Source organism: Cyprinus carpio, chromosome A23 (genome assembly GCF_018340385.1).
Source record: "Cyprinus carpio isolate SPL01 chromosome A23, ASM1834038v1, whole genome shotgun sequence".
In the NCBI taxonomy this organism is placed as follows: domain Eukaryota; kingdom Metazoa; phylum Chordata; class Actinopteri; order Cypriniformes; family Cyprinidae; genus Cyprinus; species Cyprinus carpio.
Genome location: NC_056594.1, coordinates 16484063 through 16498436, shown reverse-complemented (window position 1 = coordinate 16498436; position 14374 = coordinate 16484063). Strand labels below are relative to the sequence as shown.

At 36.9% G+C, this 14374-nt stretch overlaps 1 protein-coding gene across 1 annotated transcript; it reads left to right on the top strand.

Moving 5' to 3' along the window:
• Positions 1–896: 896 nt before the first annotated feature.
• LOC109048077 (general receptor for phosphoinositides 1-associated scaffold protein-like) lies at positions 897–14019 on the top strand. Its single transcript, XM_019065766.2, has 8 exons — positions 897–1313; positions 4701–4753; positions 5461–5515; positions 8202–8304; positions 10107–10200; positions 10815–10881; positions 12250–12316; positions 12713–14019. The coding sequence occupies exons 1-8, from the start codon at positions 1101–1103 to the stop codon at positions 13228–13230; spliced, it is 1170 nt and encodes a 389-aa protein (XP_018921311.1). The 5' UTR covers positions 897–1100; the 3' UTR covers positions 13231–14019.
• Positions 14020–14374: the final 355 nt, after the last annotated feature.

Sequence of the window (14374 nt, the reverse complement as noted above, 5' to 3'; positions counted from 1 at the left end):
ATTGGGTTCAAGTGCCAAGTTTCATTTTCTCATGTACCATTTCTACGCTACTGAAAGTAAGTTAATAATTGTATTTTATTATATATATATATATATATATATATATATAATATATATATATATATATATATATATATATATATATATATATATATATATATAACATATACGGCAATTAATTTTATATAAAAAAAATAGCATGTGATAACTAATGATAATTAAAAAATATTAATAATACATATCCATTTTCTTTTCTTTTTTTCTTTTTTTACTAAAATGTTGCTATTATTGCTTAATTATGTATGGTTTAATCTCAAGGTTCAGTATACTTTGACCGACGTACGCTAACAAATTTTGATTTGTGGATTAATTGTTCTTTTGAGTCGATACAGAAAAATTCCGAAAGATTCGGTAAAGAAAACAAGCACAAAACGTATTGGAATGGTTCTTGAGTCAACAACTTAATGATTTACCGAGTCAGTGAAACACTGAGTTGAATGGTGTGGCTAAAAGTAAATTTCTTTCATATCCAAACAACAGAAATATTACGAATGCACTAGTTTAAAAAACTCGCATTCAAAAACCTCCGAGTTGGTATAAATAATAATAATAATAATGTTTACAAGCGTACATCATGACGTGTAAGAATCGCGTTTTGAAATGGTTTATTAACGAACTTTTCTAAAAAAAAAAAAAACCGATGTGTAAGTCACCCTTGATAACATCGCCTATTAAATGCCTTAAATGTAATCATAAATAATACTAATTATACTTGCAGTGTACAGTTTCAAAACATCGCTTCTGTGCATGACAACCAATCACCGCGCACAATTGTGTGGCCCCGCCCCCTTGAAGATTTCAGCATTTCTCCGAGCGCTTGTTCCCGCCCCCTTTTCAAGTATTTCCTTTACATGTGCGTTTCTAAACCCGACGAGTCTGTCCGCAGATGCTGCTGCTGATACTGGGTTAGAGCTGGGGAGTGTTGCACAAGACAGAGCTGGCTGCTGGAGAGTGGGTGGCTTTTCACCCACACTCACTACTTTTCATCTCTCACTCTTCTTTCATCTACTGTTGCTTTCTTATTGAGTGACACAGGGATTATGAAAAATATGACTTTCCGACGGGTAAAAAAGCTGAACTCAAACGAACCGGACAGCGGGTCGTTGTGTCATGACAGTGGGGAGATCCACTTAACGTCCTCCAAATCGGACAGCTGTGGGACTGTGGATCGTGGACCCTCAAACTCCACTGAGCTTTATAATTACAAGACCCTCGCTTACTCTGGAGGGACCCTACCGAGGAACTTTAAAAAGGTTAGAACATTCCATTCGAACCTCAAGATTCAATTTACTGTATCTGACTCCTTAGTGTTTACATGCATCATGGCGAAATATTAATGAAAATATTTAGCTATGTGTTCAGTACATGTGATTATATTTATCTACTTTTGATTCCCTTCTGGAGAAAAAAAAAAATAACTTTTTAGTCCAGCCTAAGATGATTTGCTGGTCTTAGTCACCCAACCTATGATCAAAAAGGTGTTTTGAAAGGTTTTAAAGGCAATTTTTAGATGGTCAGGTAGGGAGACCATCTTAAACCAGATAAGACCAACAAACCAGGCTGGTTTTAGATCAATATTGGCATTATTTTAGCCAGATAGCCATTTAAAGATGGTTTTCGCTGGTCTCAGAGGCTTGCCGGACTTGGAGACCAGCTAAAACCAGCAAGCCAGTTTTTTTTTCTTCTGCAAGGTTGAGCTGTAGTTTCCACACCGTGTTACTGAGTTAAAACTGAACTCATACTTCATAACTCACGCTAATAACAGCTACTGGAGTCAAAGCTTGAGAAGTAATATAACGTGTTTGCCTCCTTTTTATCTGCCCTCTATGTATGAACATCTTGAATACATTGTTTGGTTTTGTCTGGACTTAATTAAGCACAGAAACAACAGTGCTGTGATGAGTTTGCTTTGATTAGAACCAGCGCTCAAGTTTGATTAGTCTGAAGGCACACAAGTTGAGCTCCTACTCTCTTAATAACTTTTATATGGATGACACATTATAGAAGGACAGTGTTTCTCAAACCTGGTCTTGGAGTAGCCTTGAACTGGACATTTTGGATGTTTCTTTTAATTACACACCTGATTTATATCATAGCTCGTTTGATGCTATGAACTGGATATGAGACATTCAAAATATGCAATACTCGAGTACTCCAGTATTAAGAATCACAGTCGTATGGGGCTAGTTAAGGTAGTTAGACTCAATTAGACTATAATGTCCCTGTTTGAGTTTTGTCCTGAATGGCTCAGGCAGTTGTCATCCTTTGCTTGGCATGTACAAAATTTCTTGACCTGTGCTCATTCACACCTGTCCATCAATGTGCATCTGTGACCATCAGTATGTGACGGTTCCTCTAAAGAACCTCATTTGAATGTGTACGTGTGAGCACTCATGCAGAACTTTAGAAGTGGCTGCACTCGTTCATGTCTGCATGACTCTGAATCATTATTTTTCATGCAACACATGCAATAATTCATATCATGGCACTGAAAGTAGAGATTGACCAGTATTCATGTAACTTTTACTAGATAGCACCCAGAAATGGCTTAATAACAATAATAATAAAAAGAAAATAAATTTTCATATAAATTATAAAAATATATTATTATAAACAAAAATGCTAATTAGATTTCAATTTACATATCTGAAAATGTTTTGATCTTAATAATAATAATAATAATGAAAATGTAATATTTACATATCTGATTATTATTATTATTTTTTTTTTTTTTTTTTTTTTTTTTTAGCTGGATAGATGCATACATAGATAGTATTGGCAATGTCTAGTACAAAGTCTCCAACACTTCCTTCCAAATCCAAAGAGAGACATTAATCTACTGGTCAGTTCTACAATGTGCTCTTGCTTTGGCAAAAGCAGTTGCTCTCTTGGGTTTTGACCGTACAGATGTGAGTATGCTTGATTCTGGCCCTTGGGTTTAGACACATTGAAGTGTGTGGTCACTCATGGTGTAAAGTGTTTCCTGGTGTCTTTGGACCACCCACACGCCGGTCTGACTCCACTGACTGTAAACGTCCCTGATGAATTCTGGGCCTGCTCTTTTACAGTCTGCCTCCTGTGTGGCCAGCCGGGCCATTTTATGGATCCTGGCCAAGTGTCCGGGGCAGTGAAGCCCCCTCCGGATTGTCTGTGACCTTTGTGGTGTGGAACTGAATTTACTGCAGAATTTAAAAACCCTGAGTGGCCAGGGGTCAGTGTGGTTGTGTTGTTGACAGTGTAATGAAATTGCTTTTGAAATTCAAATAGGTCTGATAGGATCTCAGTATTTCCTGGTAGGTGTCTGGTGTTTATATTAAAACTACATCTATAATCTAGTATGTGTTATGGCTCTGATATTCTTAAAGGGATAGTTCACCCAGAAATGACAATACTGTTATTTATTTAGCCCATCATTCCAAACCTGTATGGAATATCTGTATGGTCTCAGTGTTTTATTTTAGTGTTTTTTTTTTTTTTCTTTTTTCTTTTTTTTTTGTGTGTGTGTGTTTTAGTTCTCTGTTTTTGTTTAATGTTTTTATCCATATATTTTAAAGTCAGTGACATCCTAAGTTTTGTCATTGAGGGAGAGTAAATGATGACAGAGTTTTCATTTTTGGGTGAACTATCACTTTAAGACAATTTTGCTGTTTACAAATAGGGAGTCTTTTAGATGTGGGGTAAAAATATTTAAATGATTTGAATTAGGTCAGAATGAACACAATTTTTGCCATTTTAAGGCCAAACACAATGGCTCCTTGACTGCTGCAGCAGCATTCAAATGTTGTATTTTAATTTGCGGAAATTAGTCTTAAAGCTTACTCACATTGGAGTACTACATGACAAGTTTTGGATTGTAGGGCAGGTTTATGAACAGCTCTTTGTGTCTGGACTCCTACACTTTGCGTCAACGCCGGGCCACAACAGGGTATTGTGCGGCCGAGAGCTTTGCTACCCCATCCAACTGCCCCCGAGGGACCCTCTTAGTTACATGGAAATAAATGAAGTCATTGAGGAGGACACTACGACAATTCTCAAAATGTATGAAAATAAAGAAAGGCAACATTTTACTAGCTTTGGAGGGGTCGTGCACAAAGTGCACTTTATGGGAAGTTGTAAGGGTTGAGGTACAGCCCGATTGAATGGGTGTCTGTAAGAGCGGGCGTAATATGAGTGAATTCTTATGTCCTTCACGCAGTTTGGGTTGGGTTTTCAACATTATCAGCCAGAACATCAGTACAGTTGTTAGCACATGACAGAACTTGTATTCACCAACCTGACTGCATCTTAGATCTCCTTGTGATTAATTTCAGAGACGCTTACAGCGATAAGTGTACCTAGTTTGGAGATAAAATAAGATCAGAGACCAAACCAAAGAAAGCTGTGACAGAAACGGTTAAGTGAAAGCGGCAGACAAACATGCATTTCAGGTTATATCTGCAATGTCATCCAAGCTGTCAAACAGCATATGTGTAATGAACATATTGCAGAACCTACAGCTCAGACTTTGGGAAAAGACCTGTTAAACGGGGGATTACTAAGTGGACAAGGGCAGATATTCCAAAGGTCACAGACACTCATTCTCTTTCTCTCTTGTTGTCTTTCTATTTTTCTCTTCATCATATCTCTATCTTGCTAAACAGAATGGTGGGCTGCAAAAATGGAAACCCCTTTCACACTCTCCAGAACCACAAAGGTAAGATTGGCATTGTTCAACAGATTTGTTTGGTGTGAACATGCATGCATCATTGTTACTTCCTTAAAATACACTCTATTTATTGCGACAGTTATGAAAACGTCAGACCCTTGTCTTTCACACTTTTTCCAAGGTGTCATGGAATAAAAATATCCGCCCTTAAACATTCTTTTATTCAGTAATATATGCGTATGCATAATTCATAATTGCCTAATGATGTGTGAGTGCATGTCATGGTATATTTGACACATTTGAATCCCGAGATACTATTATCCCAACAGAAGTCATCTTTGGTTTAAAATGCACCTGTGCCGTAGTCATTCATACCCTGAGGCTGTTGTTATTGAGAATTGTAAAAACACAGACTGTATAACAGTATGAAACCGAAAGCGCACTGAAAACATAGTTTGAAAATGAGCTGTTCAGATGTCACACCCAGAATTTTTTAATTTTAACTTTTTGTTCTTTTTCAAACGTTTCCCATTACGCCACGTAGACGTATCCTCCAAAACAGCAGCATCATGCGGTTGATTATGCATTTCCTCTGTGTGTCTTTCATCATGCATGTTCCTGTAAGCACTGACCATCAGTCAAGGTCATAGATTGAGACAAAACCGCTTAGAACGACACTACTAAGACTGTCTCTGTACAGCAGCCCCTTTTTTGCTCATATTAATAGAATACCCACTTTTTTGACTTCCTTCCAGGAAAACAGTGATCCTAATGAAGAAAGAGGAGGAGGCCTTTGGCTTTGAAATCCAGGTAAGAGGGATTTAAAACTTTTTGAATTCATTCAAGGTGTCTGAAATGGTGGCAAATAACATAAAACCTTTCTAAGATGACTGAGTTTGCTCATGTGGGTGGGCTGCTCAAAATGAAAGAAAAGTAAGACCTTGGATAAAGGATATATTCATGGTTAAATAGCTGTAATGTTTATATTGACCTCATTTTGACAGAAACAAGTATTAGCTAAGGTTTATCCATGTGTAATCTAGTTGTAGTTGTGACAGAATCAAAAATCCCTCTTGGTGTGAGAACCTGCTTGTTTTCAATGTTCACTTTATCAAAAGCCAGTTCCTCAATGTGGAACCGATTATGAAGTCTGCATTAGTAATTATTTATCCTGCTTCAAAGCTGTATGTCATTTGTTTTGACACATGTACCAGATAGCTAGTTTATATTTAGGAATGAATAATAGTTCAGATGCAGGACGGAGGACCCCTCCTTTCCTGCCATGTCCTCTGTCTGTTACAGGATATGACATCAAGTTTCTGTCACATGAGAGGCGACATATCAAGAAATGAATTGTTTTCTAGGATGGCGCGCTGTAGACCACATTGTTTTTGGAGTCTCTTAGCAGCGGGGATACGGTTGGCCGTTTTTGCTATGTAAATATGTCTGTACTTTGCATCTCCCGAGGCGCTCAGTGTCTTAGAGATTCGCATAAGCGGTTGGAGTGTGTGGGAAGAGGAAGGAAACAGACGATTCCAAACATTTGAAAACAATTTGCAAATGATTCATGTTTCAGAGATGTTTGTAAATTTGCATGCATTTTTCTTGTAAATGCATGAGTGTTTATTGGGAGTCCAGGCCATACATATTGCAATGGGTTTTTAACACTAAAGAAGTGTTTCTTAAAGGGACAGTTCAAAATGTACTCACCCTCATAATATTCAAAGCCATATGACTTTTTCTTTAATTTTAATTTAATTGAAATTTAATTAAATTTTTTAATTTAATGAGAATATCAGAGCTGATATTTTTCCATACAATGAAAGTGAATGGCGACTCATTGTCAAGCAAGATTTTCATTGAATATCAGCTGAAATTGCTCAATGTTGATTGAGTGAATGGTTTTAGAAGACTTAAAATATAGCACACAAGTCATATTTACTTCTTTTTGGTGCTTTTTTTGGCAGTTGACAGCCCCAGTCCTGAAATAATTTTCACTGTAATGGTAAAGAGCAGCATTAGCATTCTTCGAAACATCTTTTTTTGTGCTCTACTGAATGAAGTCAGTCATTGGGGTTTGTAACAACACAAGGGTGAGAAAATGATGACAGAACGTTAATTTTTGAGTAAACTCTCCATTTAAGGCCACCTTTATGAAGAGTCACCCAGAGTTTAGTCAGATTGACCTTTTCTTTGAATGAGGAATGAGGTTTAACAGCATCCTCAGTGCACGAAGCTGTTAACCTCAACAACAGCCTTGGGTTTCAGTATGGGCAATAAGCAGCTACACATCACTTATCCTCAAAGCTATTGAAATAAGGTGTTTTGCGCATGTTACACTGAAGAAATTCTCATTCATTGTGAAAGTGAATATCGTGAGAGTGTCTTAGAGCCACAGCGTGTTTCTGTGGTGACTGATGAAAACATTGTGTGCCACAGCAAACATTTGGGTTCCACTCACGTCAGGAAACTGACAACAAAGTGAGACACTCATTTGTATCTGCACACATCCATGAACCAAAGTACCACTGATAACAAAGGCACCAGCATGCAAATGGCTTCAGTATATCAGCATGTGCGTTTCACCTTGAGCTACTGATTACAGTTATAATGGAAGCAGAAGCTGATGTTTTGCATATCGACAGAACACGAAGAGACTTTTTTTAAACTTCTCTCACTGTGTAGAAGTGCATGGTGTTCTCAACTCATAGGATGAAAACTCTAAAATATGTCACACCACTTTGATATGTTATAGCCACTTTACATCTTTAATAGTTTACACAGAGATCCAGTTGCTAGTCCACTAAAGCACTGCACAGGATTGTACTGGTGCAGGCTACATTTTATTGTTACTTTTAAAAAATTACTTGTATTTATAGTCTATTATAAGTTTTTTCTAAATCGCTTGGCCTATGAGGGGTCATGGATATATTATGTTATAACTGAAAATATTCAATGCAACTGTAAATTTAAAAGTTTCGTTTTTGACTGAATATCATTAAATATCAATTTCATTAAGAAATATGCCACATTACAGAAAGAAAATGGGTTTTGACACCAAGTAAACTGCCTGCATCTATTGCTAACTCTCAGAAATGGTGCTAAAATGTAAACTGCTGATTAGCCAAACATTTTTGTAAGCCTCAGCCAGATGCATGTACAGTTGAGACGACAACAAAACTCAGGCATTTCAAATGGCGTGGCTTGTTTATCAAGGATGTTTGCATGTGCGTAAACCACCTGGAGCCATCCGTCACGTTCAGCCTCCTTTACGCCATTGAGTCTGTCAGTCAGTCTTTATGAAGCCGTGCAGGTCAACATTCTAGTCATTGAGCATTTTATGGCGTCAATCAGACCTGATTTAGCAATGCTACCTCGAACAATAAACCACGGCTTTCAAGAAAACGGCACACCTTTGCTGCCTAGCGTATGACTCATTTTGTAGAGACAGCTTTATTTACAGTCTGTTTTTATTTTTATTTTTTTGTGTCTACAGACCTATGGGCTGCATCACCAGAGTGAGAACTCATTAGAGATGTGCACCTTTGTTTGCAGAGTCCACGAAGACAGTCCTGCCCAATTTGCAGGCCTTAAAGTCGGTAAGTGTGCTCATATTAACACCACCCTTTATGTTTGCTCAGTTTCCCGCTCTAAACCGGCATTTGACACAGAGGCTAGAATATTCAGAGTGATCCTTGGGGTCATAGGGAGTGTGTTTTAAAGCATAACAAGGATAGGTTTCTTTCATCTACTTCTTGAAAATCCTGTTTTGTAGTAAAATGAGTCTGTGTGAATAGGAGTAATATTTCAGAAGGCTTGCAGACGTCTTGCTTTCTCACTTGGAGATGTCGTCAGTCTGTCAACACCATGACAGTTGAGTGGCAGCCCTGCTGTTTTAGCAAGAGCAAATATCAAAGAGCAGCACCCACGTAGACTGTATGTGGATTTTTACTCTTTCAAACTGTAAAACCGGATACTGCCAAGTCACTCTGTGGCTTTTTTTTTTTTTTAGTTGTTTTTGAAGTTGTTGTTTTTTTGAACATTGTTTCCTTTTTGTTTTAGAAAGCTCTTACTGTACTTGCCGTAAATCTTTTACTTGGCATACAAATTTTATTTTTATTTTTTGAAAGAAGTCTCTTATGCTCACTAAGGCTGCATTTATTTGTTTTCATTTATTTTAAAATGTAACTTTTTCTTTTTTTTCAATCTTTGTTTTTATTAAACTTGCTCTATAAAATTTTCTTTCAAAAACATGATGAAACTTGCCAGAGACTTCTGAATTAGCATTTATGTATTATTTTCAGTCCTTTTAGAAACTTGTTAGCAACTTTATTTAGAGTTTAGAGAACAGGTTGTAAAACTGTAGAACAAGTTTTTTCTAAGAATGCATCTGTGCCACTGTCCTATGATGCCCTATTCAGGCTTTTATGAATTGTTACCACTTGCTAGAACTTTTATATGTAAAATCTGCATTCTTAAAGAGAACAAACAGTTCTGCATCTAAAATACCCGCTTGCTCTGTTCCGGGATCAGCTGATCTTCTCCAGAGTCTGAAATGTAACAATTAGGACTCGTAGATAAACTGATGTCAGATCAGAGGTAAAGAGGAACTCCTACTCAGTGTTGCTGTGCGTGAGTGATGGTTTCGCTTCCTGCATTCCCTGCATGCTTTGCACAATTGTCATCTTTGGCCTCTCAAAAGCACATGACCTCATCGTTCTTAGCTAGACAAGAAAACCCAAAACTCTCCAAGGAGAAAAGGAATTATTTCATTATATATTGATGCGAACAATCCAGCCCCTCTTTGGCAGATGTGTCCCAAAACACTTTAGTGAATTGTCTTCCCAAAATCCTTCAGGTTGAGTTTTGTAAAGGAGAAAAAAAGCTAAATTATTTTTGCTAATAATTATTTTTGTCATGTGAAGAGAATAAAAAACACACAAGACGAGTCTAAATTATGACAGAATTTTTATATTCATGCAAATGTTGTTTGAAACTTGTATGACTTCTTTTTCAGAACAGAAAAGATGTCTAGTAGAGTGTTCATGCTGCACTTTTCCATACAATGAAAGTGGATGGTGACCATGCATGTCAAGCTCTAAAGCACCATAAAAGTAGTCAATGCAACTTGTGCATTACATTTCAAATGTTCAAAAGCCATTAAACAAACTGAAACTGAATGCGCTCTCTGAAAATGTTTCCTGTGAACTCTTGTTTTGCAGCCATGGTCACCGTTCATTTTCAGTGTGTGGAAATGGGATTCCACAAGTGTCTCCTTTTGTGTTACTTAGAGTAAAGAAAGCCATGTTTCAAAGTAGAGAAAATAGTGATGAAAGAATTAAAATGAACTGTGTCCAGTCAGATCTGTTCTCAGTTTAACATTCTTCTCTTGGGTTTGTAGGAGACACAATCGCCAGTGTGAACGACACTTCTGTTGAAGGCTTTCGCCATAAAGAAATCGTCCAGCTCATTAAATCATCAGGAAACAACATTAGGTATGTAGATATTCAGTGTTATATCATGTCTAATTTTTTTTTTTAAATTAGCAAAATTGACTCTTTCTCAAAGTAGATTGGAGGTTTTAAAAGTTTGAATTAAAACTAAGTTGTTCCGAGTTGATTAGCATGAAAAATTAGATCTACTTTAGATTACTTGATTGGAACCACACTCTCCTTGCCCCTTTTATTTCCTGTTTAATAAAAGATGAAAGGCCAGTGAAAATGAACCTCCGTTTATAAAGTGTGGAAACCAGTGATGTGAACCACATGAATGCGTAGAAGTTCATGCTTTCCCTCTTCACGGCATTTAACCCAATTATTTCCACTTTTAAACATGGGGTTATGCTGTAAATGAGAAAGTTTACAGCAGCCCAGTAAAGAGAGGTTCCTGCTTCATATCATATCACCAGTGCTGGTCCTGAAATTATATACATTTGGGGGAAGGGGAGTTTTGTATTACCTCTAAGCTGATATTCAGACACGTTGTGGTCTGTTTTAAAGACCTTTTTGACTTGGAGTGTTCAATAGACTGAGGCTTTGAAGTGTAATACCGCACAATATAGGAAGTGACTTTGTCATGCAATGCTGTGTTATTTTGTTCCCGTGTCTAGGCTAGAAACCGTCTACAGCGACTCTATACGAAAAGCAGAATTGGAAGCACGACTGCAGTATCTAAGGGTAAGTTTCTCAAACAACATGTAAACCGACATGCTCGTATCAAGCAGCGAGTTGTCTCATATACAGAGATGTTTACAAGCATGTAATGTAAGCCCAGCTTTAACACAGCTGCCCTGGTTTGGCACCGAACACTAGCGCTGACCACACCTGTTTCCTCTCACACCCCACCTGTTCCAGAGACAGGCCAGTCTTAATCCTCACATACCACAGTACAGCTGACACAGCGCCGTCCCAAACAAAGCAAGGCACATTTTTACATTCCTTAGGACATTCTCATCTGTGAAAGAAAATGCCTAGGCCATAAAGTTTAAATACAACTATAATACGGTTCATTTTGGTTGTCACTTCTGTGGTATTTGAGAGACATGTTTTGGCATTTTGTCAGGGTTGAAGTTATTTAAATAGCCTACAAACTAAAACTGATTTAAAAATCAAGTAAATCTAGATGTCAGACGATGTTTGAGGGTCTCATAACAATGACAAAATAATTTTGTTCATTAAAAGCTGAAACTAAATAAGCCATAAATATTAAACATAAAACTTACACTTTTTTTATTTTATTTGAATTCATTTAAAATATTAAAATTATTCAAACTAAAATAAAAATAGAACTATTAAAAAAACTAAAAATGACAAAAGCACACAATTTCTGTAACTTGGACTAAAATGGAAACTGAAAAACTAATTCAAAGTATTATTAAAATCTGTTATAATTTGTAAATATTACTAAAATAACCCTGGCCCACTGAAAGTTAATCTTTAAAGACACTAATAATTTTAATAACAGTGTTCAGTTTAATCTTTTGCAAACTATAAAATTAATATCCATTTTTCATACTGTACATTGTTGTGAGGTCTAAAATTACTTGTAGCATTTAAAGTAACTGATTTTAGTTTTTAATGCTTTAATTTATTTTATAGAATTGTAATATCCATTTAACAGTTTTCTGCCATAACATAAAAATAGGTATTTGCTCTTTGCTATCGATCATATAGGTGCATCCCTGGAAAATAACTCCTAATGAATGTAGTTGTTTCTTTTTATTACATCAAATTCAGGAAAATAACAGATATAAACAGTCAAAACCACAATAAACACACAAATTTGATTGACATATGTACAAGCCAACTTTTCATTTTTTTTATTATTTTTTATTATTCGGTATTGAATTAATTAAAAAATGCGCTACAAAGAACTCTGCAGTGGCTTGTGATGTGAGAAGTAGCGACAGAGAACTGAAAGCTGTCCGACCTCACTGACCACGAACTTCCCTGTTCTATGTGATGATGATAGGGAAATACATCAAATGAACAGACCAGCTGAATGACACGTGACAGGACTCTTACTGTGTCTTTTTGTCTCTCCAGCAAAACCTGCATGAGAAATGGGATGAATTCAGATCTCTCATGGTGCAAGAGCAGCGGCTTGTGCATGGTGAGTTTTTAGTACATGATAACGATCTTACTAAACCAGGCCTTTGAATGACACATCCCCAACTGCTCATGAGCTTGTTTCAATAGTGTATAAAGGTTGGACACCTGACATTTCAGCACTTCTGCATGTATTTGTATCACACAAAATACTTCCTGTTAGCAAAATGCTGTGATAGAAGACTTAAGAGTGTTGTAAATGAAAAGAAACATATTTAATAGCATATGTTAGTTTTTTCCAGTGTGATTAAAGATCAAACTAAATGCCTTAACATAGCAGCATAATACTTTACGATCTCTTAAAGACTTATTTTAAAATGTAAAGAACCTTAAAACAGGGAGTAATTTTAATTGAAAACATTTCAGAGGTTAATTTAGCTATCCGTTTTCACTCTAACAGGCATCGTCATGAGTGATGTGGCTATGTACGAGTCTCTGGAGTCAGCTGGTGTGTACGGTAGTCTGGGAGCTCCAAGCCCCGCAACCATGCGCGCGTTATGTGGCACTGGGAGCACGAGCAGCAGCGCCAGCCATCTTAGTGCCACCACATCTGAGGATGACCCACTCTACCAAACCTGCTTCTTCCAGGGGGAGCATTCCAACAACGCCAGCAACGACGAGCTTGATGCAAACCAAGAGAAGACACAAAGCGGCCGTCCACGTCTCATCCGACCTGCCAGCGAGCTCTTTGCTACAACAAAGACCACCGTGACCCGTAGCGCCAGCACACGCAGTTACCTGAGGGGCCCGCCGTCATCATCATCATCCTCTGTGCCTAACGGAGAAAAGCAGCAGTGCGGAGGGTTCAGCACACTGCAGCGCAAACCCAAACCCAAACAGAAGAGCATCAGGCGGAGGCTGTTGAAGTACATTCCCGGACTACACCGACCCCTGGAAGAGGAGGAAAGCAAACTGTGAGAAACAAAGCAAACTGAGATTCAAAGACTCACTTAGCCAAAGACTAAATGTTTAAAAGGAGTGAAAAGGAAACTGAAGACCAAAAGTTGAGGCCAAGATCAACCAAAGAATCCAGTGATGATAAAATAGTGTTTTCATCTTGTTTTCTCAGAAAGCTTGAGAGCCTGTTTGTTCAGGTTGATGGTAATATTGAGTGGGCCAAAAGTTTCAAAGCCTTTTCTTTTGAAATCTGAATGCAAAACATTCGCAAACGATTGGTTGGGCAACTTTAATATTAGTTATAGACTTGAAGTATTCAGATTCGTCTAAAATGCTGAGAGTAGATGTGAATGCATGTCTTTTTGTCGCTGGAATATTGTTTAAAATTCTGTAACAAATAATGTAACTGTTAACAAGGCCCAAAAATGTGGACCAGTTTGTCTTAATCACTTTGTGAACTCATTTAGCTAGTTTATTAACATTGTCTAACTTTATTTCCTGGTGCACATTTTGCACCTAAATCAAGAAGCAAATATTTGTACATATTTTGTTGATGTTTAAGTTATTTATTTAATGTTTTTTTTTCTGTGGTTGTTTTATTTTTAGTGTTTTTGCCTTTTCTTTTTGTAATTTTGTTCAATGAAGATGTACAAAATGAAGGATTTTTTTTATTATTCGATCATATTTGAAAATACTTTGGTCCTGAAGGATATTTAATAAGTGCCTTTTTGCCATGTATGTGTAAATAACTTTTTAAAATTGTTTTGTAAAAATTTAGATTGAAAATAAAAGGATGGTATTTTCCCCTTATTTCTCTAGTACGTTTTTTTGTTCTTTTGTATGTTGAATTAAAATTACCATTGCTCAGGTTATTTTCCAAGAAGTCCACACTAAACTCCCTGCCTTTTGAGCACAAGTGTTTGTTATTGTGCAGATGTCTTTGATTTCTTTACAAAATATTTTTCTTTGCACTTACGATACCGGCAGCGCATACAAAAGACTACACTCTAATGTGCTTTCCTAACCTCAAAAACAACATCTTCCTATGGGGCAGAGACTGTGTGTATTGTAGTATAAAGGGGTTGGTTACATTCCTCTGAGAGACTTTCAGTGATGTCAAATTAATTCATTGTATGGAATGTGCGGATTGCTGTCAGGAATATGC